This window comes from Pseudophryne corroboree, chromosome 1 (assembly GCF_028390025.1).
Source record: "Pseudophryne corroboree isolate aPseCor3 chromosome 1, aPseCor3.hap2, whole genome shotgun sequence".
Taxonomy (NCBI): Eukaryota; Metazoa; Chordata; class Amphibia; order Anura; family Myobatrachidae; genus Pseudophryne; species Pseudophryne corroboree.
Window position 1 is genome coordinate 61,562,390 of NC_086444.1, and position 27,841 is coordinate 61,590,230.

Genomic DNA, 27,841 nt, shown 5'->3' on the forward strand with positions numbered 1-27,841 from the left:
TGGTATTTTTTTTTCTTTCTTTATACCGTCGTCATAGTGTCATACTAGTTGTTACGAGTATACTACTATCTCTTTATCAACCAGTGTACAGTGCGGTAGTTCACGGCTGTGGCTACCTCTGTGTCGGCAGTCGGCAGGCAGTCCGTCCATCCATAATTGTATTATTATTATAATATATACCACCTAACCGTGGTTTTTTTTTCATTCTTTATACCGTCATAGTGTCATACTAGTTGTTACGAGTATACTACTATCTCTTTATCAACCAGTGTACAGTGCGGTAGTTCACGGCTGTGGCTACCTCTGTGTCGGCAGTCGGCAGGCAGTCCGTCCATCCATAATTGTATTATTATTATAATATATACCACCTAACCGTGTTTTTTTTTTCATTCTTTATACCGTCGTCATAGTGTCATACTAGTTGTTACGAGTATACTACTATCTCTTTATCAACCAGTGTACAGTGCGGTAGTTCACGGCTGTGGCTACCTCTGTGTCGGCAGTCGGCAGGCAGTCCGTCCATCCATAATTGTATTATTATTATAATATATACCACCTAACCGTGGTTTTTTTTTCATTCTTTATACCGTCGTCATAGTGTCATACTAGTTGTTACGAGTATACTACTATCTCTTTATCAACCAGTGTACAGTGCGGTAGTTCACGGCTGTGGCTACCTCTGTGTCGGCAGTCGGCAGGCAGTCCGTCCATCCATAATTGTATTATTATTATAATATATACCACCTAACCGTGGTTTTTTTTTCATTCTTTATACCGTCGTCATAGTGTCATACTAGTTGTTACGAGTATACTACTATCTCTTTATCAACCAGTGTACAGTGCGGTAGTTCACGGCTGTGGCTACCTCTGTGTCGGCAGTCGGCAGGCAGTCCGTCCATCCATAATTGTATTATTATTATAATATATACCACCTAACTGTGGTATTTTTTTTTCTTTCTTTATACCGTCGTCATAGTGTCATACTAGTTGTTACGAGTATACTACTATCTCTTTATCAACCAGTGTACAGTGCGGTAGTTCACGGCTGTGGCTACCTCTGTGTCGGCAGTCGGCAGGCAGTCCGTCCATCCATAATTGTATTATTATTATAATATATACCACCTAACCGTGGTTTTTTTTTCATTCTTTATACCGTCGTCATAGTGTCATACTAGTTGTTACGAGTATACTACTATCTCTTTATCAACCAGTGTACAGTGCGGTAGTTCACGGCTGTGGCTACCTCTGTGTCGGCAGTCGGCAGGCAGTCCGTCCATCCATAATTGTATTATTATTATAATATATACCACCTAACCGTGGTTTTTTTTTCATTCTTTATACCGTCGTCATAGTGTCATACTAGTTGTTACGAGTATACTACTATCTCTTTATCAACCAGTGTACAGTGCGGTAGTTCACGGCTGTGGCTACCTCTGTGTCGGCAGTCGGCAGGCAGTCCGTCCATCCATAATTGTATTATTATTATAATATATACCACCTAACCGTGGTTTTTTTTTCATTCTTTATACCGTCGTCATAGTGTCATACTAGTTGTTACGAGTATACTACTATCTCTTTATCAACCAGTGTACAGTGCGGTAGTTCACGGCTGTGGCTACCTCTGTGTCGGCAGTCGGCAGGCAGTCCGTCCATCCATAATTGTATTATTATTATAATATATACCACCTAACTGTGGTATTTTTTTTTCTTTCTTTATACCGTCGTCATAGTGTCATACTAGTTGTTACGAGTATACTACTATCTCTTTATCAACCAGTGTACAGTGCGGTAGTTCACGGCTGTGGCTACCTCTGTGTCGGCAGTCGGCAGGCAGTCCGTCCATCCATAATTGTATTATTATTATTATAATATATACCACCTAACCGTGGTTTTTTTTTCATTCTTTATACCGTCGTCATAGTGTCATACTAGTTGTTACGAGTATACTACTATCTCTTTATCAACCAGTGTACAGTGCGGTAGTTCACGGCTGTGGCTACCTCTGTGTCGGCAGTCGGCAGGCAGTCCGTCCATCCATAATTGTATTATTATTATAATATATACCACCTAACCGTGGTTTTTTTATACCACCTAACCGTGGCAGTCCGTCCATAATTGTATACTAGTATCCAATCCATCCATCTCCATTGTTTACCTGAGGTGCCTTTTAGTTCTGCCTATAAAATATGGAGAACAAAAAAGTTGAGGTTCCAAAATTAGGGAAAGATCAAGATCCACTTCCACCTCGTGCTGAAGCTGCTGCCACTAGTCATGGCCGAGACGATGAAATGCCAGCAACGTCGTCTGCCAAGGCCGATGCCCAATGTCATAGTACAGAGCATGTCAAATCCAAAACACCAAATATCAGAAAAAAAAGGACTCCAAAACCTAAAATAAAATTGTCGGAGGAGAAGCGTAAACTTGCCAATATGCCATTTACCACACGGAGTGGCAAGGAACGGCTGAGGCCCTGGCCTATGTTCATGGCTAGTGGTTCAGCTTCACATGAGGATGGAAGCACTCAGCCTCTCGCTAGAAAACTGAAAAGACTCAAGCTGGCAAAAGCACCGCAAAGAACTGTGCGTTCTTTGAAATCCCAAATCCACAAGGAGAGTCCAATTGTGTCGTTTGCGATGCCTGACCTTCCCAACACTGGACGTGAAGAGCATGCGCCTTCCACTATTTGCATGCCCCCTGCAAGTGCTGGAAGGAGCACCCGCAGTCCAGTTCCTGATAGTCAGATTGAAGATGTCAGTGTTGAAGTACACCAGGATGAGGAGGATATGGGTGTTGCTGGCGCTGGGGAGGAAATTGACCAGGAGGATTCTGATGGTGAGGTGGTTTGTTTAAGTCAGGCACCCGGGGAGACACCTGTTGTCCGTGGGAGGAATATGGCCGTTGACATGCCAGGTGAAAATACCAAAAAAATCAGCTCTTCGGTGTGGAGGTATTTCACCAGAAATGCGGACAACAGGTGTCAAGCCGTGTGTTCCCTTTGTCAAGCTGTAATAAGTAGGGGTAAGGACGTTAACCACCTCGGAACATCCTCCCTTATACGTCACCTGCAGCGCATTCATAATAAGTCAGTGACAAGTTCAAAAACTTTGGGTGACAGCGGAAGCAGTCCACTGACCAGTAAATCCCTTCCTCTTGTAACCAAGCTCACGCAAACCACCCCACCAACTCCCTCAGTGTCAATTTCCTCCTTCCCCAGGAATGCCAATAGTCCTGCAGGCCATGTCACTGGCAAGTCTGACGAGTCCTCTCCTGCCTGGGATTCCTCCGATGCATCCTTGCGTGTAACGCCTACTGCTGCTGGCGCTGCTGTTGTTGCCGCTGGGAGTCGATGGTCATCCCAGAGGGGAAGTCGTAAGCCCACTTGTACTACTTCCAGTAAGCAATTGACTGTTCAACAGTCCTTTGCGAGGAAGATGAAATATCACAGCAGTCATCCTACTGCAAAGCGGATAACTGAGTCCTTGACAACTATGTTGGTGTTAGACGTGCGTCCGGTATCCGCCGTTAGTTCACAGGGAACTAGACAATTTATTGAGGCAGTGTGCCCCCGTTACCAAATACCATCTAGGTTCCACTTCTCTAGGCAGGCGATACCGAGAATGTACACGGACGTCAGAAAAAGACTCACCAGTGTCCTAAAAAATGCAGTTGTACCCAATGTCCACTTAACCACGGACATGTGGACAAGTGGAGCAGGGCAGGGTCAGGACTATATGACTGTGACAGCCCACTGGGTAGATGTATGGACTCCCGCCGCAAGAACAGCAGCGGCGGCACCAGTAGCAGCATCTCGCAAACGCCAACTCTTTCCTAGGCAGGCTACGCTTTGTATCACCGCTTTCCAGAATACGCACACAGCTGAAAACCTCTTACGGCAACTGAGGAAGATCATCGCGGAATGGCTTACCCCAATTGGACTCTCCTGTGGATTTGTGGCATCGGACAACGCCAGCAATATTGTGTGTGCATTAAATATGGGCAAATTCCAGCACGTCCCATGTTTTGCACATACCTTGAATTTGGTGGTGCAGAATTTTTTAAAAAACGACAGGGGCGTGCAAGAGATGCTGTCGGTGGCCAGAAAAATTGCGGGACACTTTCGGCGTACAGGCACCACGTACAGAAGACTGGAGCACCACCAAAAACTACTGAACCTGCCCTGCCATCATCTGAAGCAAGAAGTGGTAACGAGGTGGAATTCAACCCTCTATATGCTTCAGAGGTTGGAGGAGCAGCAAAAGGCCATTCAAGCCTATACAATTGAGCACGATATAGGAGATGGAATGCACCTGTCTCAAGTGCAGTGGAGAATGATTTCAACGTTGTGCAAGGTTCTGATGCCCTTTGAACTTGCCACACGTGAAGTCAGTTCAGACACTGCCAGCCTGAGTCAGGTCATTCCCCTCATCAGGCTTTTGCAGAAGAAGCTGGAGGCATTGAAGAAGGAGCTAACACGGAGCGATTCCGCTAGGCATGTGGGACTTGTGGATGCAGCCCTTAATTCGCTTAACAAGGATTCACGGGTGGTCAATCTGTTGAAATCAGAGCACTACATTTTGGCCACCGTGCTCGATCCTAGATTTAAAGCCTACCTTGGATCTCTCTTTCCGGCAGACACAGGTCTGCTGGGGTTGAAAGACCTGCTGGTGACAAAATTGTCAAGTCAAGCGGAACGCGACCTGTCAACATCTCCTCCTTCACATTCTCCCGCAACTGGGGGTGCGAGGAAAAGGCTCAGAATTCCGAGCCCACCCGCTGGCGGTGATGCAGGGCAGTCTGGAGCGACTGCTGATGCTGACATCTGGTCCGGACTGAAGGACCTGACAACGATTACGGACATGTCGTCTACTGTCACTGCATATGATTCTCTCAACATTGATAGAATGGTGGAGGATTATATGAGTGACCGCATCCAAGTAGGCACGTCACACAGTCCGTACTTATACTGGCAGGAAAAAGAGGCAATTTGGAGGCCCTTGCACAAACTGGCTTTATTCTACCTAAGTTGCCCTCCCACAAGTGTGTACTCCGAAAGAGTGTTTAGTGCCGCCGCTCACCTTGTCAGCAATCGGCGTACGAGGTTACATCCAGAAAATGTGGAGAAGATGATGTTCATTAAAATGAATTATAATCAATTCCTCCGCGGAGACATTGACCAGCAGCAATTGCCTCCACAAAGTACACAGGGAGCTGAGATGGTGGATTCCAGTGGGGACGAATTGATAATCTGTGAGGAGGGGGATGTACACGGTGATATATCGGAGGGTGAAGATGAGGTGGACATCTTGCCTCTGTAGAGCCAGTTTGTGCAAGGAGAGATTAATTGCTTCTTTTTTGGGGGGGGTCCAAACCAACCCGTCATATCAGTCACAGTCGTGTGGCAGACCCTGTCACTGAAATGATGGGTTGGTTAAAGTGTGCATGTCCTGTTTTGTTTATACAACATAAGGGTGGGTGGGAGGGCCCAAGGATAATTCCATCTTGCACCTCTTTTTTCTTTTCTTTTTCTTTGCATCATGTGCTGATTGGGGAGGGTTTTTTGGAAGGGACATCCTGCGTGACACTGCAGTGCCACTCCTAGATGGGCCCGGTGTTTGTGTCGGCCACTAGGGTCGCTAATCTTACTCACACAGCTACCTCATTGCGCCTCTTTTTTTCTTTGCGTCATGTGCTGTTTGGGGAGGGTTTTTTGGAAGGGACATCCTGCGTGACACTGCAGTGCCACTCCTAGATGTGCCCGGTGTTTGTGTCGGCCACTAGGGTCGCTAATCTTACTCACACAGTCAGCTACCTCATTGCGCCTCTTTTTTTCATTGCGTCATGTGCTGTTTGGGGAGGGTTTTTTGGAAGGGCCATCCTGCGTGACACTGCAGTGCCACTCCTAGATGGGCCCGGTGTTTGTGTCGGCCACTAGGGTCGCTAATCTTACTCACACAGCTACCTCATTGCGCCTCTTTTTTTCTTTGCGTCATGTGCTGTTTGGGGAGGGTTTTTGGAAGGGACATCCTGCGTGACACTGCAGTGCCACTCCTAGATGGGCCCGGTGTTTGTGTCGGCCACTAGGGTCGCTTATCTTTCTCACACAGCTACCTCATTGCGCCTCTTTTTTTCTTTGCGTCATGTGCTGTTTGGGGAGGGTTTTTTGGAAGGGACATCCTGCGTGACACTGCAGTGCCACTCCTAGATGGGCCCGGTGTTTGTGTCGGCCACTAGGGTCGCTTATCTTTCTCACACAGTCAGCTACCTCATTGCGCCTCTTTTTTTCTTTGCGTCATGTGCTGTTTGGGGAGGGTTTTTTGGAAGGGACATCCTGCGTGACACTGCAGTGCCACTCCTAGATGGGCCCGGTGTTTGTGTCGGCCACTAGGGTCGCTTATCTTTCTCACACAGTCAGCTACCTCATTGCGCCTCTTTTTTTCTTTGCGTCATGTGCTGTTTGGGGAGGGTTTTTTGGAAGGGACATCCTGCGTGACACTGCAGTGCCACTCCTAGATGGGCCCGGTGTTTGTGTCGGCCACTAGGGTCGCTTATCTTTCTCACACAGTCAGCTACCTCATTGCGCCTCTTTTTTTCTTTGCGTCATGTGCTGTTTGGGGAGGGTTTTTTGGAAGGGACATCCTGCGTGACACTGCAGTGCCACTCCTAGATGGGCCCGGTGTTTGTGTCGGCCACTAGGGTCGCTAATCTTACTCACACAGCTACCTCATTGCGCCTCTTTTTTTCTTTGCGTCATGTGCTGTTTGGGGAGGGTTTTTTGGAAGGGACATCCTGCGTGACACTGCAGTGCCACTCCTAGATGGGCCCGGTGTTTGTGTCGGCCACTAGGGTCGCTTATCTTACTCACACAGCGACCTCGGTGCAAATTTTAGGACTAAAAATAATATTGTGAGGTGTGATGTGTTCAGAATAGGCTGAAAATGAGTGTAAATTATGTTTTTTGAGGTTAATAATACTTTGGGATCAAAATTACCCCCAAATTCTATGATTTAAGCTGTTTTTTAGGGTTTTTTGAAAAAAACACCCGAATCCAAAACACACCCGAATCCGACAAAAAAAATTCGGTGAGGTTTTGCCAAAACGCGGTCGAACCCAAAACACGGCCGCGGAACCGAACCCAAAACCAAAACACAAAACCCGAAAAATTTCCGGCGCTCATCTCTAGGTAGAACACGTTATTATACACAATGCGCCTGGTAGAGCACTGAGGCACATTGCAGTAACCACTCACTTATCACCTCCAGTTTCACGAAGGGGCCGTTTGACACAAGTGGTTCCGCCCCCAGCAGCAACTCACTGACACTCACCATTTTTTCTGACAGCACAGTGCAGTGAGTGCACTGGCACAAGTAGCCAGCCTGCGCCTGTAGTAGCCGCAGCCTGGAGGAGCTCTATGTGAAATCGCAAGCAGAGGCTGTTCTCTGGCAAGAAGGAGCTCGTCCAATCGCTTCCCCTGACGGGCTGGCCACTGCTAAATATACCGATAATCAGTTCCAACTGTGTCAAAGTAGTGGAGCCCCAGGTGCAATGGGAAAGTCAGTGTCACTGCACAGTTGTACTGATTACTGGTATATTTAGCAGTGGCCAGCCCATCAGGGGAAGCGATCGGAGGAGCTCCTTCTTGCCAGCCTCTGCTTGCGATTTCACAGATAGCTCCTTCATGCTGCGGCGCCGGCTGGCTACTTGTGCCAGTGCACTCACTGCACTGTGCTGTCAGAAAAATGGTGTCAGTGAGGCCCTGACACTCTGAGCGGCCTCACATTGCACACACGGAGCTTGCAGCCCCCGGACATCCCGCATCTGCACCAGCTACTCCAGGTGAAGCGGGGCGATGCAGCACTGTCTACTGCTTACCTACAGCGGGAGCTGCGCAGCCCGGACGGCTCCTGCTGGAAGGTAGTTGTCGGGTCTCGGTGGGGCGTTGAGCGGGTCCCGGGTAGGGGGGTGGCGGCGGGCAGATCCGGAGCTGTACTCCCAGTCGCAGAGGAGGGTGCTGGCGGCAGAGCGGCAGTGGAGCCGGATGAGCGGGGCCAGTCTGTCAGCCCTGCAGCACAGATTCATGTGCTGGCGGGGAGCAGGATTCAAAGCGGGAGATGCTGCAGGCTGTGATTGGATGGAGACTACAGGAGGTGATTGGCCGAGGAAACAGCCAGTCACCTCCTGCATTCCGCTGACAGGCTTAACACATGCAAACACATATTCAGATGAGCGCGTCCTGTGGGACCCGCTCATCTTCTAAATGTGAGTCCCGGGCGGCTGTTTCTGGGTAAAATACGCGCCATAGCGCGTTTTTGCGATCACTGACAATAATGCACATGACACAATATGCACACACCGTAATGCCCCCTACACATTATGCCACACACCGTAATGCCCCCAACACATTATGCCACACACCGTAATGCCCCCGACACATTATGCCACACACCGTAATGCCTGTGACACATTATGACAGGAATCGCAATGCCCGTTATACATTATGCTACACACTGCAATGCCCCTGATACATTATAGCACACACAATGTCTGTGACACAGTATGACACACACCACAATGATCCTGAGACATTATACCACATACCACAATGCCCGTGATATAGTATACAACACACCGTAATGCCTGATACATTATGACACACACCGCAATGTCCGTGATACATTATGCCACACACCGTAATGCCCATTACACATTAAGTTCTACAGTAAGGCTTCCAATTACTTTTAAATTACCTCCTCGTTGCCAGGGGTTTCATGCTCTTGGTTCCATGCACGGTGCCAGGGGTTTTCATGCTCAGGGTGTCATGCTCGTTGCCAGGGGTTTCATGCACTGGGTGTCCTGCTCGTTGCTAGGGGGTAGTGCTTGTTGCTAGGGCCGTGCTCCCAGTGCCACATATGCTCCCAGTGCCAGATATTCCCCCACAGTGCCAGGTATATGCACCCAGTGCCAGATATTCCCCCACAGTGCCAGGTATATGCACCCAGTGCCAGATATTCCCCCACAGTGCCAGGTATATGCCCCCCCGCCCAGTGCCAGATATTCCCCCACAGTGCCTGCTTCCCCCCCAGTGCCAGATATTCCCCCCCAGTGCCAGGTATATGCCCCCAGTGCCAGATATCCCCCCCTCCAGTGCCAGGTATATGCCCCCAGTGCCAGGTATATGACCCCCCAGTGCCAGATATCCCCCCCCCCAGTGCCAGGTATATGCCCCCAGTGCCAGATATTCCCCCACAGTGCCAGGCATATGCCCCCAGTGCCAGATATTCCCTCCCAGTGCCTGCTTCCCCCCCCAGTGCCAGGTATATGCCCCCCAGTCACGGGTATATGCCCCCAGTGCCGGGTATATGCCCCCCCAGTGCCAGGTATATTCCCCCAGTGCCAGGTATATGCCCCCCCAGTGCCAGGTATATGCCCCCCCCCAGTGCCAGATATTCTCCCAGTGCCAGATATTCCCCCCCAGTGCCAGGTATATGCCCCCAGTGCCAGGTATATGCCCCCAGTGCCAGGTACATGCCCCCCCAGTGCCAGTTATATGCCCCCAGTGCCAGGTATTCCCCCCCAGTGCCTGCTTCCCCCCCAGTGCCAGGTATATGCCCCCAGTGCCGGGTATATGCCCCACAAGTGCCAGGTATATGCCCCCAGTGCCGGGTATATGCCCCCCCAGTGCCGGGTATATGCCCCCAGTGCCAGGTACATGCCCCCAGTGCCAGATATTCCCCCCTAGTGCCTGCTTCCCCCCCAGTGCCAGGTATATGCCTCCAGTGCCGGGTATATGCACCCCCCCAGTGCCAGGTATATGCCCCCCCAGTGCCGGGTATATGCCCCCAGTGCCAGGTACATGCCCCCAGTGCCGGGTATATGCCCCCCCAGTGCCAGGTATATGCCCCCAGTGCCAGGTATATGCCCCCAGTGCCAGGTACATGCCCTCAGTGCCAGGTATATGCCCCCCCAGTGCCAGGTATATGTCCCCAGTGCCGGGTATATGCCCCAGTGCCTGCTCCTCCGGCCCCCCCCTATGTGTTGGAGGGACACGAGCGCATCGCGCGCCTCTCCTGTGTCCCTCCTGGCTCTCCCCCAGCTGTCTAATAAAGGAAGTGCCGTTCGTGAGCCAATCAGAGCTCACGAACGGCACATGCTTCCTTAGACCGGCCGGGGGAGAGCCAGGAGGGACACAGGAGAGACGCGCGATGCGCTCGTGTCCCTCCAAGACATAGGGGGGGGGGGGAGAGCCGGGGGAGCAGGCACCGCAGCAAGGAGGGAGAGGAGATCGCAGATTGACATGCGGACGCTCGTCCGCATGTCAATCTGTTCTAAATCAGTGGCGCCCCCGCAGCCCCTCGCCCCCAAGCCAACGCGAGGACTGCGGGGGCAGTAGTTACGCCACTGACAAGAATATACAAGTAAATTGTTTCAAAATCATACAATGTGATTTCCTGTTTTTTTTTTTTTCAGATTCTGTCTCTCACAGTTGAAGTGTACCTATGATGGAAATTACAGACCTCACTCATCTTTTTAAGTGGGTCAACTTGCACAATACTTGTTTGCCCCACTGTGTGTGTGTGTGTATGTATATATATATATATATATATATATATATATATATAAAATGTCCCACAGGTGCGGCACTCATGCTTATCCCAAAAACTACGGACTACAGTCCTGAGTGTTTGAAATACTCAGGACTGTAGTCCATATTTTTTTGGATAAGCATGAATGCCGCACATGTGGGACATTATTAATCATATTTTGTGAGGGCACCAGCGCCAGTTTTGGAAGGCTTATTGGGAGTGCCGATTCGCAACATCTATATATATATATATATATATATATATATACACGGACAAGTATCATTATTATGACCACCTCCTACATTTGACTTGGCAGTTTAGCCCATGAAGTATGTCATGTGTCGTGAGCTGGCTTGGTGGGTATATAAGGTGTGCGATAGGCCGTCTGCACACATATCACTCGTTGCTGTCATGGGTAAAAGGGACGATTTAACAGAGTTGCAAAAATGGATGATTATCGGTTTTCGGGCCAAGGGTGGCAGTATGTCTGACACAGCGCAGTGTGTGAACTATTCGTGTGCTGCTGCGGTGAAGGTGTATCGTGACTGGACAAATGGCACCATTGCCAATAACCGACGTGGAAACTGCGGAGCACCGCGTGCCATTGATGTAAGAGATGAACGTCGGCTACGAAGGTGCGTGAGAGCCGACCGACACGCTATAGTGGAGCAGCTCACCGTCACAATGAACCTGGGGGCTACCAGACGTGTATCTAAAATGACAGTTCAGCCCGTCTAGCTGCTGTCTGCGCTGCACATGGCGGTTACTCTGGCTATTATCTGGTGGTTATAATAGTTTGACTCTGTGTATTATATATACAGATGAAGCCATGCTAATCGCTACCGCCGAGAGCGTCTCCATCCGCGCACCCGTGATGCAGGCATGCCCCATTCACTAGAATGGGAGAGCGTCTCTGTGCCCTCTCGGCGGGGCTAGGCGGACGGATCGCCTATTCACGCCGGGAGTGCACGTATGCGATCGAGCCGCACTAGATGAGTGCGATTCCATCTGTATATATATATATATATATACACACACACACACACACACACACACACACACACACACACACACACACACACACACACACACAGTATCTCCTATATGATAGCCCAGATCTGTGACTCTGTGACTGTGTGTCTAACGCTGGGCGTGGCTAGGAGCTCTCATTGGGTTAGCAGCAGGTCTATCACACCCAGTCCACAGTTGATTGGCTGAGAAACGCCCTCCCACACAGGTTACATCCAATGGGAGGCTCTTCCCTTTGGCTGCTGTGTGTTCCCAGAGCAGGATTAACAATGGGGCTGATCGAGCTGCAGCTCCAGCCCCACACCCCAAAATAGGCTCACTGCATCTGCAGCATCATACCCTCCAACAATTTACACATAAAAATTGCTACAAATTCCAAAAGGGGGTGTGGCCACGGGTAAAGTGACATAGCCACGCCCCTTTTCCTATACTTTCATTGGAAGTTTGGAGAGCCAGAAATCGGTACAGACCATAAAAAAAAGTACTGTAGCTGCCAAAAAGGTCCAGCTGGAGGGTATGCCACTGCATCTGCAGCAAGTCTCTGCACTGTAGATAGGGGAAAAAAATCCTTCACTGCAGCATCCTATATCCTGCTGCCAGTTCGTCTGCCCCCTCCGGCATCAACAATCCCCACTCCCTAGCCACGGCACAGGTGGAACAAAAGCTGCTACGTCCACCGGCATAGATGTTTATGAAAGCGGCGCAGCGGAAGGCTTTCATAGCCCTCCCTGCGCCACATACTCTCTGAGCCCCAGAGCCTCCTCTGCGTGTGATGTCACAGAAGTGCCTCCCCGCCACAGCCACGCCCAGATCCCCAGAGGCCCCGACTCCGCAACACAGCACCTGGCCGGCCAGCCTGGAAGCCCCGAGATGGATAATGTGACGGGTAGAGTGGGTGATATTGCGGAGGGTAATGTCGCTGAATCAATGTAAAAGGTGACAGTGCTGTGCAGTGCAGTGGGTGTGCAGTGTCACTAACACTGCACAGCACTGTCACCTTTTACATTGATTCAGCCAGTCACTCAGTTCTGCCAGCCAGTCACTATTGTTAGCGCCGGTGTCCCAACGCGCCGCATTACAGGGAAATAGACGCACTAAATAAGCTACAGCTCCCAGCAGCCCTTAGCGCCAAAGCATTCAGGCCCTTAGGACTGCTGGGAGCTGTAGTTTATTGAGTGCATCTTCTTCCCTGTAATGCGGCTTGTTGGGACACCGGTGCTAACAACAGTGACTGACTGCTGTGTGAGTCTCCGGGAGAGCCACTGCCAACGGGAGGACAGCAACTTAGCTGCTTCCAGGAGGAGAGGCAGGAGAAGCATTACCCGCCCCTCCCCACCCTCACTTGCAGTACCTTCGGCACCCCCCCTGCACCACCCGCGGTGGCTCTGGACCCCCTCCTCCACCCGCTGCAACCCCGCACCTGCCCCTTCCCCACCCGCGGTGGCTCCAGGCCCCCACCCATGGAACCCACGCACCTGCTCCTCCCCCACCCGCGTCACCACTGCATCAGCCCCACCCGCGGCACCCCCGCAATTGCCCCTCCCCCACCCGTGGCACCCCTGGACCCCATCCGCGTATTTCCCGCAACCACCACTCCCCCAACCACAGCATCTACTAGGTGATTCATCAGGCCCTGCGTGCGCTGTTCACGTCATTGCAAGGGGCTACGACCCCTTAACCATTGCACGCCCTTTGACCGTACAATACTTAACCACTCACACAATTATGATTGGACGTAATACTCCATATAATACAAATATAGCACGTCACAAGGGCGTGCAAGGGTTAAGGGGCGTAGCCCCTTACGTCAGTGTGAAGCGCGCCCGTAGGGCGCGATGAATCACCTAGTATATGTATATATATGTAAGTAGTATTGCTACTTTAGATGGATTCTATCAGCTGCACATAGCTCAGTGCTGTCAGCCTCTAACGAACACACATAAATAATGGCTGTTCTTGCATATTTCCTAGATTAATTTAGTGTAAGACATAAAAGGGTTGACCTGTAATTTTTCAAAATGACATCAGTTTAAGTCGTGCAAACCAAAATAATGCATGCACCCAATAATACACGGCAGCATTACCATATTTCTCATTGTGTGCACAATGAATAATTAATTTTTCTGGCCTGCTTAACTGCTTATGTCAAGTAAAGCCCTATTAACTGATTATAGAAATGGTTTAATGCATGGTGTATATAAATGCCACAAGAGTCTACATTTCCTAAACTGAATAGGAACTTCTCAACTCTAATTTACAGGAGGGTAAAATGTGTGTGTGTGTGTGTGTGTGTGTGTGTGTGTGTGTGTGTGTGTGTGTGTGTGTGTGTGTGTGTGTGTGTGTGTGCGCAATCTTCATTCATTTGCTTGCATTGTATCTATGGGGTGCAAATAAACATGAGCAAAGATACTGTACACTGGCGTGGGTGTCTTCACAGTCGTTCTGGAGAAACATTGTGGAGAGAACTTGGAAGCTATATATATATATATATATATATATATATATATAAAATTACTGTTAATTCACCAAGAAAATGATTTGTATATTAACATTCTGTTTCGTGTCAGGTAGCAGGACTTGTGCTCATGTTGGGAATAACGGTTCTTAGGGAGCAAATGACGGGACCATTTAAAATAATTTTATAGCAAACGGTGAATAATATATGTGATCTAACCTGAGGGTTTACTATACCTATGGGACAAATAGTAAGCTTTGGAGAGTGATATAGTGCAGAGAGACAGGGCCGTTGAGAGCAACGCGGGGCCCCGGTAAAGACCTGGGCAAGTGGTTTATTAAGTGGGTATGGTTATGCCCATTAGTATAAAAATATGTGACTTACAAAATAATTGCGGGTCCATGAAGTGACCCTGCGTGCTCCACAAGGGGGGCAACATTTTAACATAGGGGGGCAGGGGATGGGCACCCACTTCCTACCTTATTGATCTGGAAGCGGGTCCCTCCTCCCCAGCCAGTGCCATCTTTCCAGTGATATTTGGGAAGATGATGCTGGCCACTAGCGAGCAAAGACTCTGGCACAGTGCCAGAGTCTTTGCTTTCTGTGTGAGGTGCCATCTTCCTGAAGATATCACCAGGAAGATGGCGCCACCGCCGGCCAGCCACAGTACAGGTATCCTTGGGGGGTTAGCTACCTGGGCCCCCCCTTGGGCCCCTCCAGCAGCTCGGTCCCGGGTAATTTGTACCCACTCCCCCTGCCTCTCGGCACCACTGCAGAGAGGTAAAGGAGTCTATTTACTAATAGGGGAGAGAGATAAAGTAGATGAAGATAAAGTACCAACCAACCAGCTCCTATCGGTAATTTTTCAAACACAGCTTGGCTGGTACATCTCTGTCCACTTTATCTCTCTCTCTCTCTCTCTCTCTATGGGGCGGATGTACTAGTCTTGGATGGAGATAAAGTGGATGGACAGAAAATACCAGCCAATCAGCTCCTAACTGCAACGGCACTTTGAAAAATGACTTTTAGAAGTTGAATGGCTGGTACTTTATCTCCGTCCACTTTATCTCCATCCAAGGCTTAGTAAATATACCCCCAAGTTTGAAAACTGAATCTGTATTCATAATATACATTGCTGGGGAACGTTAGATATCACTGTGGTACAGTATGAAACATTTTATTCTGAACAAGACATGACGAAGACTCTGTGGCCTTTAGACCATGGCCCTCATTCCAAGTTGTTCGCTCGCTACTGCTTTTAGCAGCGTTGCACACGCTAGGCCGCCGCCTACTGGGAGTGTATCTTAGCGTAGCAGAATTGCGAATAGAAATTTCCTAGCAGTTTCTGAGTAGCTCCAGACCTACTCACACATAGCGATCAGTTCAGTCAGTTTCGTTCCTGGTTTGACGTCACACACGCCCAGCGTTCGCCCAGACACTCCCCCGTTTCTCCAGACACTCCCGCGTTTTTCCCAGAAACGCCAGCGTTTTTCTCGCACACTCCCAGAAAACGGCCAGTTTCCGCCCAGAAACAACCACTTCCTGTCAATCACACTCCGATCACCAGAACGATGAAAAATCTTTGTTACGCCGTGAGTAAAATACCAAACTTTTGTGCTAATTTACTTGGCGCAGGCGCGCTGTGAACATTGCGCATGCGCAGTTTGCTACTAATCGCTCCGTAGCGAAAAAAACTAACGAGCGAACAACTCGGAATCACCCCCATGGACAGTGCACTTGATTATAACTTCTTAAAGTAAATTACTTTATATTTTGAATTTTTTTAGGTTTTCAAATAAGAATAAAATGAAGGTTGAGTTGTCGTTTTGTGAAAAATGGCAAAATGACAACTCCATTCTCTAGCATGCGGGGGGAGGAGGGGGGGCACCCAGCACAGGGCAAGGCAAGGCCGCCCCGTGTGCTGGGGGCCTTCCCGAATAGCGATTTCCACACTTCAGCATTCACTGCTGAATCGGCCCCACTGTCTTTGTAGTGTAGCACATGCACTGAACCTGACAATCAGGTTATTGTTCAATTTCTCCCACACACCTGAGTAGGCAAATCAGACCCCGTCTAGCTCTATCACATTCTTTTAGTAAGCAGATGGCCAAAAAGAGTAACTGACGGTCTTCCCTTGACAGTGGGCCTAATTCACACCTGATTGCTCGCTAGGTTTTAATTTGCACTGCTGCGATCAGATGGTCGCCACCTACAGGGGGAGGGTATTTTTGCTTTGCAAGTGAGCGATCGCATATATAGCAGAGCTGTACGAAAAGATCTTGTGCAATCTCTGCGCCGCCCAGGACTTACTCAGCCGCTGCGATCACTTCAGTCTGTTCGGGGCCGGAATTGACGTCAGGAACCCTCCCTGCAAACACATGGATACGCCTGCGTTTTTCCAACCACTCCCTGAGTGCGGTCAGTTGCCACCCGCAAACGCCTTCTTCCTGTCAATCTCCTTGCGAAGGGCCGTGCGAATGGATTCTTCACACATCGCTGAGCGTTGATCAGCTTTGTACCCGTGCGAGGCGCCTGCGCATTGTGGTGCATGCCCAGTTCTGACCTGATCGCAGCGCTGCAAAAAACGTTTGCGAGCGATCAAGTCTGAATTACCCCCGTATTTTCTGCCATCCCCGATACTGAGAGGATAATTATCAGGCACAACGGTCAATAATGTTTTACTCACCCACACAGCCATATTGTGCCAACCGTCGGATATTAGCGAAAATAATCTGAGCGCAAAGTATAAACTAACATCACTGACCATGTAATAATAGCCCTGTTACCTGGCATTATATTACAGCCCTGCTACCAGACAACATGGAAAACTACAGGGATTCATTTTATGTTCAACGTAAGTTGAAACGGAAAAAAAAAAATACAAAAAATAAACAGTGTTTTCGATTTGCTAAGTTCAATGGAACTTTTTAACATTACACAAAATTTTCTTTGTCCAAGTACAGTAGCTACTGGCTACTGCAGCCAACAGTAAAATGTATGTAATTTGATATGTATCATCTCTTCACTGTTCGATGCGATTAGCATCACAAGGAGCAGAGCTAAAGAATTTATTAGAAACTGCCAATAAGTGTGAAGTCACATACAGACCCCAGAGATTGGAAGATGGGCCATGGTTGGTTCAAGATGCCAACTAGGCACTCAGAATGCTGAGATACGACATAGTCGTACAAAGGCAGCCCTGATCGCCTGCTAGGGGTATTTTGCACTGCTGCGAGCAGATAGTCACCGCCCATAGGGGAGTGTACTGTATTTTCGCTTTGCAAGTGTGCGAACGCATGTGCAGCCGACCAGTACAAAAAAGTTTTGTGCAGTCTCTGAGTATCCCAGGACTTACTCAGCCCCTGCGATCACTCCAGCCTGTCCGACCCCGGAACTGACATCAGACACCCGCCCTGCAAATGCTTGGACACGCCTGCGTTTTTCCTACCACTCCCAGAAAATGGTCGGTTGACACCCAGAAACGCCTTCTTCTGTCAATCGCCTTGCGATTGGCTGTGCGAATGGATTCTTCATACAATCCATCGCCCAGCAACGATCCGCTTTGTAGCCGTCCGACGCGCCTGCGCATTTCGGTGCATATGCATGCACAGTTCTAACCTGATCACAGCGCAGCGAAAAATCCTATTGTGCGATCAGGTCTGAGTGACCCCAAAGTACAGACGGAGCTTATTTTTATGTACCTTACAGTGGATTGAATGGCCTTGAGTGATTCCATGTGCTAGTCTTCTTCTTCAGGCATTCAATTTTAATAGACCAAAGCACAGGCCACCAAGTGAATGCTCTGAGTATTGCCACTTATTGGACAGATGTCAATTGCTGACTCAGGCAACAGGAGTGACCTTGTTGGGATTTTAGGACAGATAAAGTAGGACAAACCTTTAATCCTTAATTTAGTAGCCTTGTTGGTAAGTCAGAATACTGAGATGAAGCAGAAGAGAGGTTTGGAATTCAGGGCAAAAGCAGCCAAGAAAGAAGTTTGGCAGAATCATAGACAGCTCATCCATTAGGCAACCTAGGCTCTCGTCTAGCCCCCTGTGGGCACTGAAGGGCCCTGATTACTTTATCTGGGTTTTACGGGTTCATTGTTTACAAGAGTGGAAGGGGAATTTGGCTCCAGACCAACATTTTGCCTGGTACCCCATGGGGTCTTATTCAGTCCCAGGCAGAATTGAACAGAAGTGTGTAGGAGCAAGCTAGAAAATGGAGAGGAGAGCAATATTTGGAGAAAGAGGAATTGTTGGGGACTGTCTTAAATAGAGAATCTGGAAAAGCAGCCAGAACTACTAGAACAGCTCAAAATCTTGGTCATTATGAGCTGGACATATACAAGAAGCTGTCGAACAGGTTAAGATACACCAATGGTGCTGTGGCCTCTGGGCTTGTATGATAGGGACAGTAACACAACTGGAATAATGTTCAATATATTAATAAATATATAAAAATAGTTGTCACTTTAGAAATGGTGCAAGTTTTGGAAGTTCCAGTGGGTTGTGAATTGAGGTGAATTGAGGTGAAAGGCAGCAAAAGGTTGAGGAATAAAACTAATTTTATCTTTCTGCATATAAAGGGTAATTACTACTGTATACAAAAACCATGTGACAAACCTACAATATGTAGTTTTCCGAGCTGTAAGTCAGCCTTATGCACTTTAGAGGACACACAACACAGATGTCTTCTTATGTTACTGAGTGGGTTGGTTTATCGTACAATATGACTCCTTCAGAAGTGTAAAGATGGGTATGCTATGTGGGCTGCGCAAAGGACTTTATAGCAAAAGCAACTTTAAATATGATTTCCATCTGTGATACAAAATAAGAATACACATAACAAATGTTTTCTTTTTATGTAATCTAACTTTTTTTCTTTTCATTTTATAATAATCCCATAGACCCCGCCAGCTTGAATGGCCCAATTAGAAAAAGTTTGAAATGTAGAATTGACAAGTAAAACTCAGCCCAATATCATAAACACTAAGAAGATGTCCCTCTGTTTTCTATTTCTAATTAAAAGTTTGCAAAAGTTTGCACAAAATTCACAGTCATCGGAATTGTTGTAGGTCAAAAGAATTTTTTATCATAAAAAATATATATTTATATTATATACTTAACTAGTATGGTTTTAGATAACATGGATCTTTTATGCTTGCAACATACTGTTAATTGGAAAAAAGGGGGATTTGGACTGTACACCCTGTAAACATAAGAGGTGCTACCACGCCGAGGCTTGGTAGCTGCATAATGGAAGTGAGGAAGGAGGTTAGGTCATATGTTGATTCCAAACCAGAGCTTGTTTTATTGAATATAACAGGATACACATGATAGAAGACAAACAGCAGTCAATACAATAAGGTATGAATCTCTATTGGGCAAAGTAATGTACCGCCATACATCACTGTGACACTCCAATAACACAGTGACAGACTTGTGCACAAGCAGATACTTTTAAAGAGGCATGTAAACAAGTTCTATACCTGGAGTCTAAACAGTCTGGCCAGTGACATATTTATAATGGGTGCAGTGTGTGCGGTGCATACAGGCCCCAAGGGTCCAGAGGGCCCACACTGCACACCCTGCACTCATTATTTTTAATACTTACCCTCCGGAGTCCTGCGGCGCAGCAGTAGCACTCCAGAAATCACTGGGAAAATGGCGCAGCGCCATTTTCCCGGTGTTTTGCACATGCACAGTAGGAAAATCACTGGGAAAATGGCCACCGCGCCATTTTCATGGAGATCTGCGCATGTGTTCTAGGCTTTAGGACAGCCCTAGGGTCCCTTAGGGACCCTCCTGCCGGCAGCCACAGTGCTGCTGGCTAGAGAAGAGGGGGCCCAGTTGGAGCCTGCACGTGGACATCCTCCTCTCTAGATACGCTCCTGTCTGGCCTATAATTTTGGTGAATAATATTTACTGAGACATGGGATGAAATACTGAGAGAATATTGGGCCTAATTCAGCATACAGGCATATTTATTAATTTTATTTTTACTAAAATAATGTGATGAAGGGCATTTTCACACCCGTTTCACATTATTTTAGCACTGGCATCTCAGTTTACAGCGGAGACATCAGTTGACGGAGTCACGGAGCTGGAAGATGGCAATTAGATAACAGGAGTTGTAGGAGCTCGCTGGGACACCAAGCACGGGTAAGTACAAGGGGTTTTGGGGGATCCAGTGGCAGTAGTAGAGGTGTAGGCAGGGCCGGTTCAAGGCCGCTCTGCGCCCCGGGCAGGAAACGGGGCGTGGCCTAATACAGGGGGCGTGGTCAGTTACGCCCCCTGTACATTACTAGCGCCGCTTGAATGCTGAGCGGTGCGCGATGACGTCATCGCGCACCGCACAGCAAAAGGTCCTCTCCACGAAGGGAAACTAGACGCTACGCGTCTAGTTCCCTTCGTGGAGAGGACCTTTGCTGTGCGGTGCGCGATGACGTCATCGCGCACCGCTCAGCAAAGGTACTCTCCCTAGATGCTACGCGTCTAGTTCCCTTCGTGGAGAGGACCTTTGCTGTGCGGTGCGCGATGACGTCATCGCGCACCGCTCAGCAAGGGTACTCTCCACGAAGGGAAACTAGACGCGTAGCATCTAGTTCCCTTCACAGGAGGCGGGGACACAGCGGGCCGGGCAGCGGGCAGCGGAGGCGGACGGGGGACACAGCGGGCAGCAGTGGCGGATCTTGCCACGGTGCGGCGCTCTCCGGATGGCGCTAGCGCCCTCCGGAAGGCGGCGCCCCGGGCAAAAGTCCTGCTTGCTCGTGGCAAGATCCGCTACTGGGTGTAGGCTGTATCTGTTGAGGGAGAAGCAAATGTACAGCATATACTCGGGGTATTTAAAAAAAAAATACCCCAAGAAGTCTGCAGAGTGGAGTCGGAGTGAATAGATCCTTCTCACAAGCTCTGTCGCGGCATGCGATAACTGGTACATCCCTGTGATGTATTTAACTATTGCATTGCGGATTGGGGCGATTTCATCACATTCCATCTGCATGTGCATGGGCTAGGATGTAATAAGGGGGCAGATGTATTAAGTCTGGAGAAGGGATAAAGAAGTGATAAGTGCAAGGTGATAACGCACCAGCCAATCATTATGGATTTGAAAAATTACAGTTAGGACAGGAGCTGATTGGCTGGTGCGCTATCACCTTGCACTTATCACTGCTTTATCTCTTCTCCAGCTTAATGCATCTGCCCCAAGGTCCGAGTTCAGCGGCCGCGTGGAATGCCGGGCGAACTCTGACATTTTTTAGCCTTGTAAATGATTGACCCTTTAAAAAAAGTCAGCGTTCGTCCGGCATTCCGCATGTCCATTGAACTTGGACCTCACTACTTCCCACCTCAGTATTGTGATAAATATGTATACCCCATTGACAGATGACTCGTGCACAATAACACACAGTTAAGAGACAGCACGTAGCAAATAAACACTTAACAACACATCACAACTATACACTGCGATAATGTCGCCAATATTATGAAATTTGCCTTAAGACGATCAGGAAAACAATATTTAGGAAAACTGGTGCACAATAAAAAGATGTTACAAAGATCATCAGATTGCTTTCTAATTTGTTTCCATTGATGGCCATTGGAATCTGATTGCTTGATAGGGACATACATTTTTTTAAATCATTTTTAACATTCGCATTTGTATTCACATTGTGGCTCTGTCAATTCCGTGCCAGCTGTACAGATCAACAATACATTTCCAGCAAGTTGTGTTGAACTTTTAACAAGACATATCACTTTCCTTTCCATTTGCTGACTCACTCATTATGTCCCACTGCAAATATTTGACAGTGAAAATAATTGCTAAAAGCCTTTAATAGAAGTAAACTAATTAGCAGGTTTTTTTTCCAACGCTAGAAAATGCTCCAGGCAGGAGCACTGACCAAACGTTAAATCTGTTTTTTAATATTTAATAGCAAACAAACAATATCAGCTTTGGGGAATAGCTTCACTATTTCATTAATGCAGTATTTGTGCATATTACTCACTGCAATCCGGGAAGTTATTAAAGAAACTCAACTTATCAATGTAATCAGCTTAGGCTTTAACTTCAGGAAATATTCCAGAAACCACGGGGTACTACTATTATTAACTTCAAACATATAAGTAATTACTACATATATATTGTTAGAAAGGTCAATTCAGATGTAGAGATTAACAGTAATTAACATTAGTGTTAATTGGGAAAATGCTCCTAATTATAAAAGCTGAAATGATGAATTACATAATAACATAATTTTTCAATACTGTAACAGGTAATTGTCAACAAGAAGATTTATGTAGAGATTGAGGGGTAGATAATGAAAGCTTATATAGCTAGAATCTGATTGGTTGCTATGGGAAATATCACCATTTTTAATTTTAAGAAGCTTTAATAAATCTGCCCGAGAGAAAATACCCCTCCAAAAATGGCTTCAGCCAAGACAGTTCTGTAATACTTCTTTAATAATACTCAAAAGTTTAGAGGACCTTTTTTTAATCTTTATTCCAAATGATTTTATGATTGTCTACAAAACTGAAATTGAAGAATGGCTGTCTTTACACACTCTCATTAAGCGCAATATTGCATCATATCCCTGACAAAGTCATAGAGACGAAATGCGTAGGATTCACCAATTTCACTCATTGTGTCGTTGTATTGATAATCTCCCCCCTGAGCTCACACCTATACTAAGGTGGAGATTTATACCATCTTCTGTACATTGAAATTTATATGAATTTGTTTGGTGTTGCAATATTTTAAGTCATTTTTAGAAAGAAAAAAAAGAAGTAAAACACATAAAACATCAATGCTTGACCACTAATGGTTATCATCTGGTGAGAGGGTTTAATTCTAGGGTGCTTCGTATCTGTTCCGCCAAAATAAAGGTCTCTGGTACACTGAATTTATGATCAACCCACTGAGGCGAATTCTTCAATAACTCCATTTCACACTGAATATACAGTCATATATGTATTAGCGCACTGGGATATTAGTGTGTTGTTATTCATATGTATGTATATATAGCGGTTCCTAGAAAACATTTATTTTGCAGATTTTTATACTCCACCTCTCAAAGGGTCTCCTGTTAGCAAGGCCAGAGGTTAAGATGGATAAAATCTCTAAGAGAGAGCGCTATTCTAAATTAAAGAGGGTCAAAAGTGCAAATAATTCTACCAAGTGAACCTTTATGGTTACAATCATATGTGAAATAGTCCTTTAATATAAGTACAATTTACAATCAATGAATGATACATAAAAGAATCCCACATCTGAGCATGTACAGTTCACCCTTTTGTTGGAGTCAATATACACAATTTCATATTCACAGAGTGGATCCAGTGAACAGTTACTCTATGCGTTTCATCTCTAAGAGACTTCTTCAGGGGTTAATCTCAATTTAGTTACATATTACGGACAATTTTTGTCAATCAAGGTTCAACTTGTGCATTAATATATGGGAAGGTCAGTGATTTCCTTGCTTCCTTCAAAAATCAATAATGTTTTAGGAAGAACAACACACCTTTAATATCTAGAACCAAACATGAGATAATTACAGGCTGCAAATTGCCAGCTGTGAAAGTATGATGTCCTTCAATACAGAGGAGCTGCCTTCTCTCACTTAGGGGGTCATTCCGGCCTGATCGCATGCAGCAGTTTTTCGCAGCAGGGTCTGAACTGCGCATGTGCTGTAACCGCAATGCGCAGGCACGCTGCTCCCTGGCGACGGCCGTCGCCAGGAAGCATCAGAACTAACAAAGAAAGAGATTGCACCCGCGACTGCAAGTAGATTGACAGGAAGAGGCCGACCGGAGGCGTCAACTGACTGTTTTCAGGGCGTGACTGTCCAAACGCTGGTGGGCCCAGCCATTTCGAGGGAGGGATCCTGACGTCAGCTCCGTCCTGGATCATCGCAGCGGGTGAGTACGTCCTGAGCTGGGCAGAAACTGCAGAAACTTTTGTTTGTGCAGCTCTCTGCACAAGCGAGCGCAGCCCTGCACAGCGAATCCCCCTCCCCTGTAGGCGGCGACTACCTGATCACAGCAGTGCTAAAAGTAGCCTGCTAGCAATCAGGTCGGAACAAGATCCCTAGTCTCCACATTGGAGGAAGTTCCTCTGCTGATATACACGAATTGGATGACATCATACCTCCACACTTCCACATAGGCAATTTGCAGCCCATATATATATATATATATATATACACACACACATATACCTCTCACTTGTGTTTGGCTTGTCAAATGTTTGACATTGGAGTGTACAGTGAACTGTCAAGACCATTTATTTGCAGACCGATTACATACAGCATGTTTTGCAAACGTACCTGTGAGTCCCGTCCTTGGAGAAGAAGACAGTGTAGGTCTGTATGTTCCCTCTCGTATCTACCGGTGGGCGCCAGCTGAGACGTACAAATCGGCTAGAAACCAAGACAGGGGCCACATCTCGGGGAGCGGAGGGAAGGAGGCTGGAGCTGGGAACAGCTGCGGGGGAACGGGTGGATTTAGTCAGAGCAGTGGGTGATACAGAGGTTTGGGATTCAGCAGGAAAAAGCGTAAGGGAAGGAACTAATTCTATGCATACACAAGGGCCAAGCAGACATAGAGTAGGAATAGATTAAAATATATGTCATGATTAAAGGCATCTGCTGTATATATCACATTTGTCAATGAAATATGAACCATTTTGTTACAACTGTAATATAATAAATATACTTATTATAATATAATACATCACAATAATGTAGACAGCCTAAACATAGTAAAGACTTCTTTATGCAATTTGAATGAATGAAAATCACACTTTATTTTACTCTTATTCCCCAATTAATAACAAGAGGTTTAGCAAATTATTAGCAGGCCAAAAAAATAAATGGGAAGACGTTTCGTTGCACTTGGTCAAATTCAGACACTACTAATTTACATTACATTACTGTTTACTATTTATCTATTAAACACAAATCTTCAGCACATTGAAAAGTTTTCCCCGTTTTCTGCCTGCTTGTAATTAGGAGGCAGTACAAGTGCCTTCTTTCCACTTGCAGCAGGTGTTATCAAACTAATAGGGCACTGGGATATACTTGTGGTTATTCCACTGTGTAGCAAATTTATTGGTAACAATTTCTACTGCCTTCTGGTACAAACATAAACGATACATATATAATACAGTTATTTCTACCCTGTCTTCTGGTGAGCTAGAGTTTACGTTTGACATGTATCATACCTCCCAACATGACCCTTTCCAGGAGGGACACAATGCTCTGCTCCTGGACGTCCCTCTTAATGTATGATTGTCATCACCTGTGCTGAAACACCTTTCTTATCAACGAACCTGTTCAAAACAGGTGCCGACAATCATACATTAAGAGAAAAGTCCAGGAGCAGAGCATTGTGTTCCTCCTGGAGAGGGTCATGTTGGGAGGTATGATGTATCGAGAAATTGAAATGATAATGGGGGTAATTCTGAGTTGATCGCAGCAGCAAGTTTGTTAGCAATTGGGCAAAACCATGTGTACTGCAGGGGAGGCAGATATAACATTTGCAGAGAGAGTTAGATTTGGGTGGGTTATTTTGTTTCTGTGCAGGGTAAATACTGGCTGCTTTATTTTTACACTGCAATTTAGATTTCATTTTGAATACACCCCATCCAAATCTCTCTCTGCACATGTTATATCTGCCCCTCCTGCAGTGCACATGGGGGGTCATTCCGAGTTGTTCGCTCTGTAAATTTCTTCGCATCGCAGAGATTATCCGCTTAGTGCGCATGCGCAATGTCCGCACTGCGACTGCGCCAAGTAAATTTGCTATGCAGTTAGGAATTTTACTCACGGCTTTTTCTTCGTTCTGGTGATCGTACTGTGATTGACAGGAAGTGGGTGTTTCTGGGCGGAAACTGGCCGTTTTATGGGTGTGTGTGAAAAAACGCTACCATTTCTGGGAAAAACGCGGGAGTGGCTGGAGAAACGGAGGAGTGTCTGGGCGAACGCTGGGTGTGTTTGTGACGTCAAACCAGGAACGACAAGCACTGAACTGATCGCAGATGCCTAGTAAGTTTCGAGTTACTCAGAAACTGCACAGAGATGTCTTATCGCAACATTGCAAATCTTTCGTTCGCAATTTTAAGAAGCTAAGATTCACTCCCAGTAGGCGGCGGCTTAGCGTGTGCAAAGCTGCTAAAAGCAGCTTGCGAGCGAACAACTCGGAATGACCCCCTTGGTTTTGCCCAACTGCTAACAAAATTGCTGCTGCGATCAACTCAGAATTAGGCCCAATAATCTGAGCTATTGAATACCTTTTAATAATCCCTACCAATCCCTATGTGAGAGATGAACCACATTTTCAGAATAGTTCTGTGAAATACTGGATTCATTTTGCATTTAGCAACACAATTTAGCAAATGTTGGCAGCAGAATTGGACCTTAGGTGTTCCACGCAGAAGATAAATAAGCAGAAAAGTGGTATTTTCTGGGGTGGGGGTGGGGTAACACCATGGATCCCCGCCTTTCTAAAAAATACTGCAGCTCATCCTGGTCCCTCTGGGGTGTGTGGCTCAGGGTGCTAAATTAGGCTGAGATGTTTGGAGTAGCGACATTGATATGCCAGCATTCTCATTATAATAGACTCTTCCAAATTGGGGACATGCTGTATGTATCAAAGCTTAGAGAGAGAGATACAGGGGTCTATTTACTTGGAGAAAGATAAAGTCAACATGGATAAAGTGCCAACCAATCAGCTCCTAACTGTCATGTCACAGTCTGAGTTTGGAAAAATGACAGTTAGGAGCTGGTTGGTTGGTCCTCTATCTCTCTCCAAGGCTTAGTAAATAGACCCCAAATTACTAACCAGTCAGCTGTCATTTTTCAAACACAGCCTATAGCATGGCAGTTAGGTGTTGATTGGTTTTATCTCTCTCAACTTTATCTCTCTGTAAGCTTGGATACATATGCCTCTTGGTCTCTTGTGATTGGCTGCTGGTGAAAGTGATTTCCGGCCTTTGATAATTTGGTAGATAATTTTTTACGTTTTTGTTTTCTTTTTTCCCATTTGGACAACAACAAATCACGAAGATAATTGTGTAGTTCATATTAAAAAAAGGACTTTATGAATCTTTAACTCTTGTAGTATAGTGGTCAATGGCCTTAGGAACTCCTCCCAAATAGAGGGACCACCAGCTGGCAAGGTTGCTACACCAGACATCACAGTCATTATAATCCCCTCTGACCCATAACCCAGTGGGGCTGGAAAGATCCCTGTTCTTGTCCCTGACTCTCGGAGAAGGGACTCATTGTTTTTCGGCAACAAGACATCTTCTCTATTACGTGTATGAATGTAATCCAACCATGCCACGAAAAATAGAACTCGTACTGCGATTATACGGTATCTGGACTCTAGGTCAACACCCATTGGTCGACAGTGGCTACGTCGACACTAAAATAGGATGACACGCCCATTATGTCGATGTGAACAAGGTCAACATGAAAAAAGTTCGACATGAGTTTTTCACTTTTTTTGACTTCTTCATACTTTATGATCCACATGGACTACAATTGGGAACGGTAACCTGTGCCGAGCGCAGCGGTAGTGAAGCAGGGCACCTTGCCCGCAGTTCGCTCGCCATGCGAGGGGACACGGTGCACTAATTGGGGTTCCAGGCCACTTGTCGGAGAAAACAACACCAAAAAAATCCATAAAAAACTCATGTCAACCTTTTTTCATGTTGATCTTGTTCATGTCGACCTAATGGCCGCTTTGACATATTTCTAGTGTCGACCTAC

General features: G+C 46.8%; 1 protein-coding gene across 3 annotated transcripts in view; it reads right to left on the bottom strand.

The window, feature by feature from the left end:
- DCC (DCC netrin 1 receptor) overlaps nucleotides 1-27,841 on the bottom strand; it is a 1,035,978-nt gene that overhangs the window by 326,694 nt on the left and 681,443 nt on the right. For all 3 annotated transcript variants that reach the window (XM_063960065.1, XM_063960057.1, XM_063960048.1), the window contains exon 8: nucleotides 24,395-24,551. In XM_063960065.1, the coding sequence (XP_063816135.1) occupies nucleotides 24,395-24,551 (157 nt within the window). The remainder of the gene's footprint in view (nucleotides 1-24,394; nucleotides 24,552-27,841) is intronic.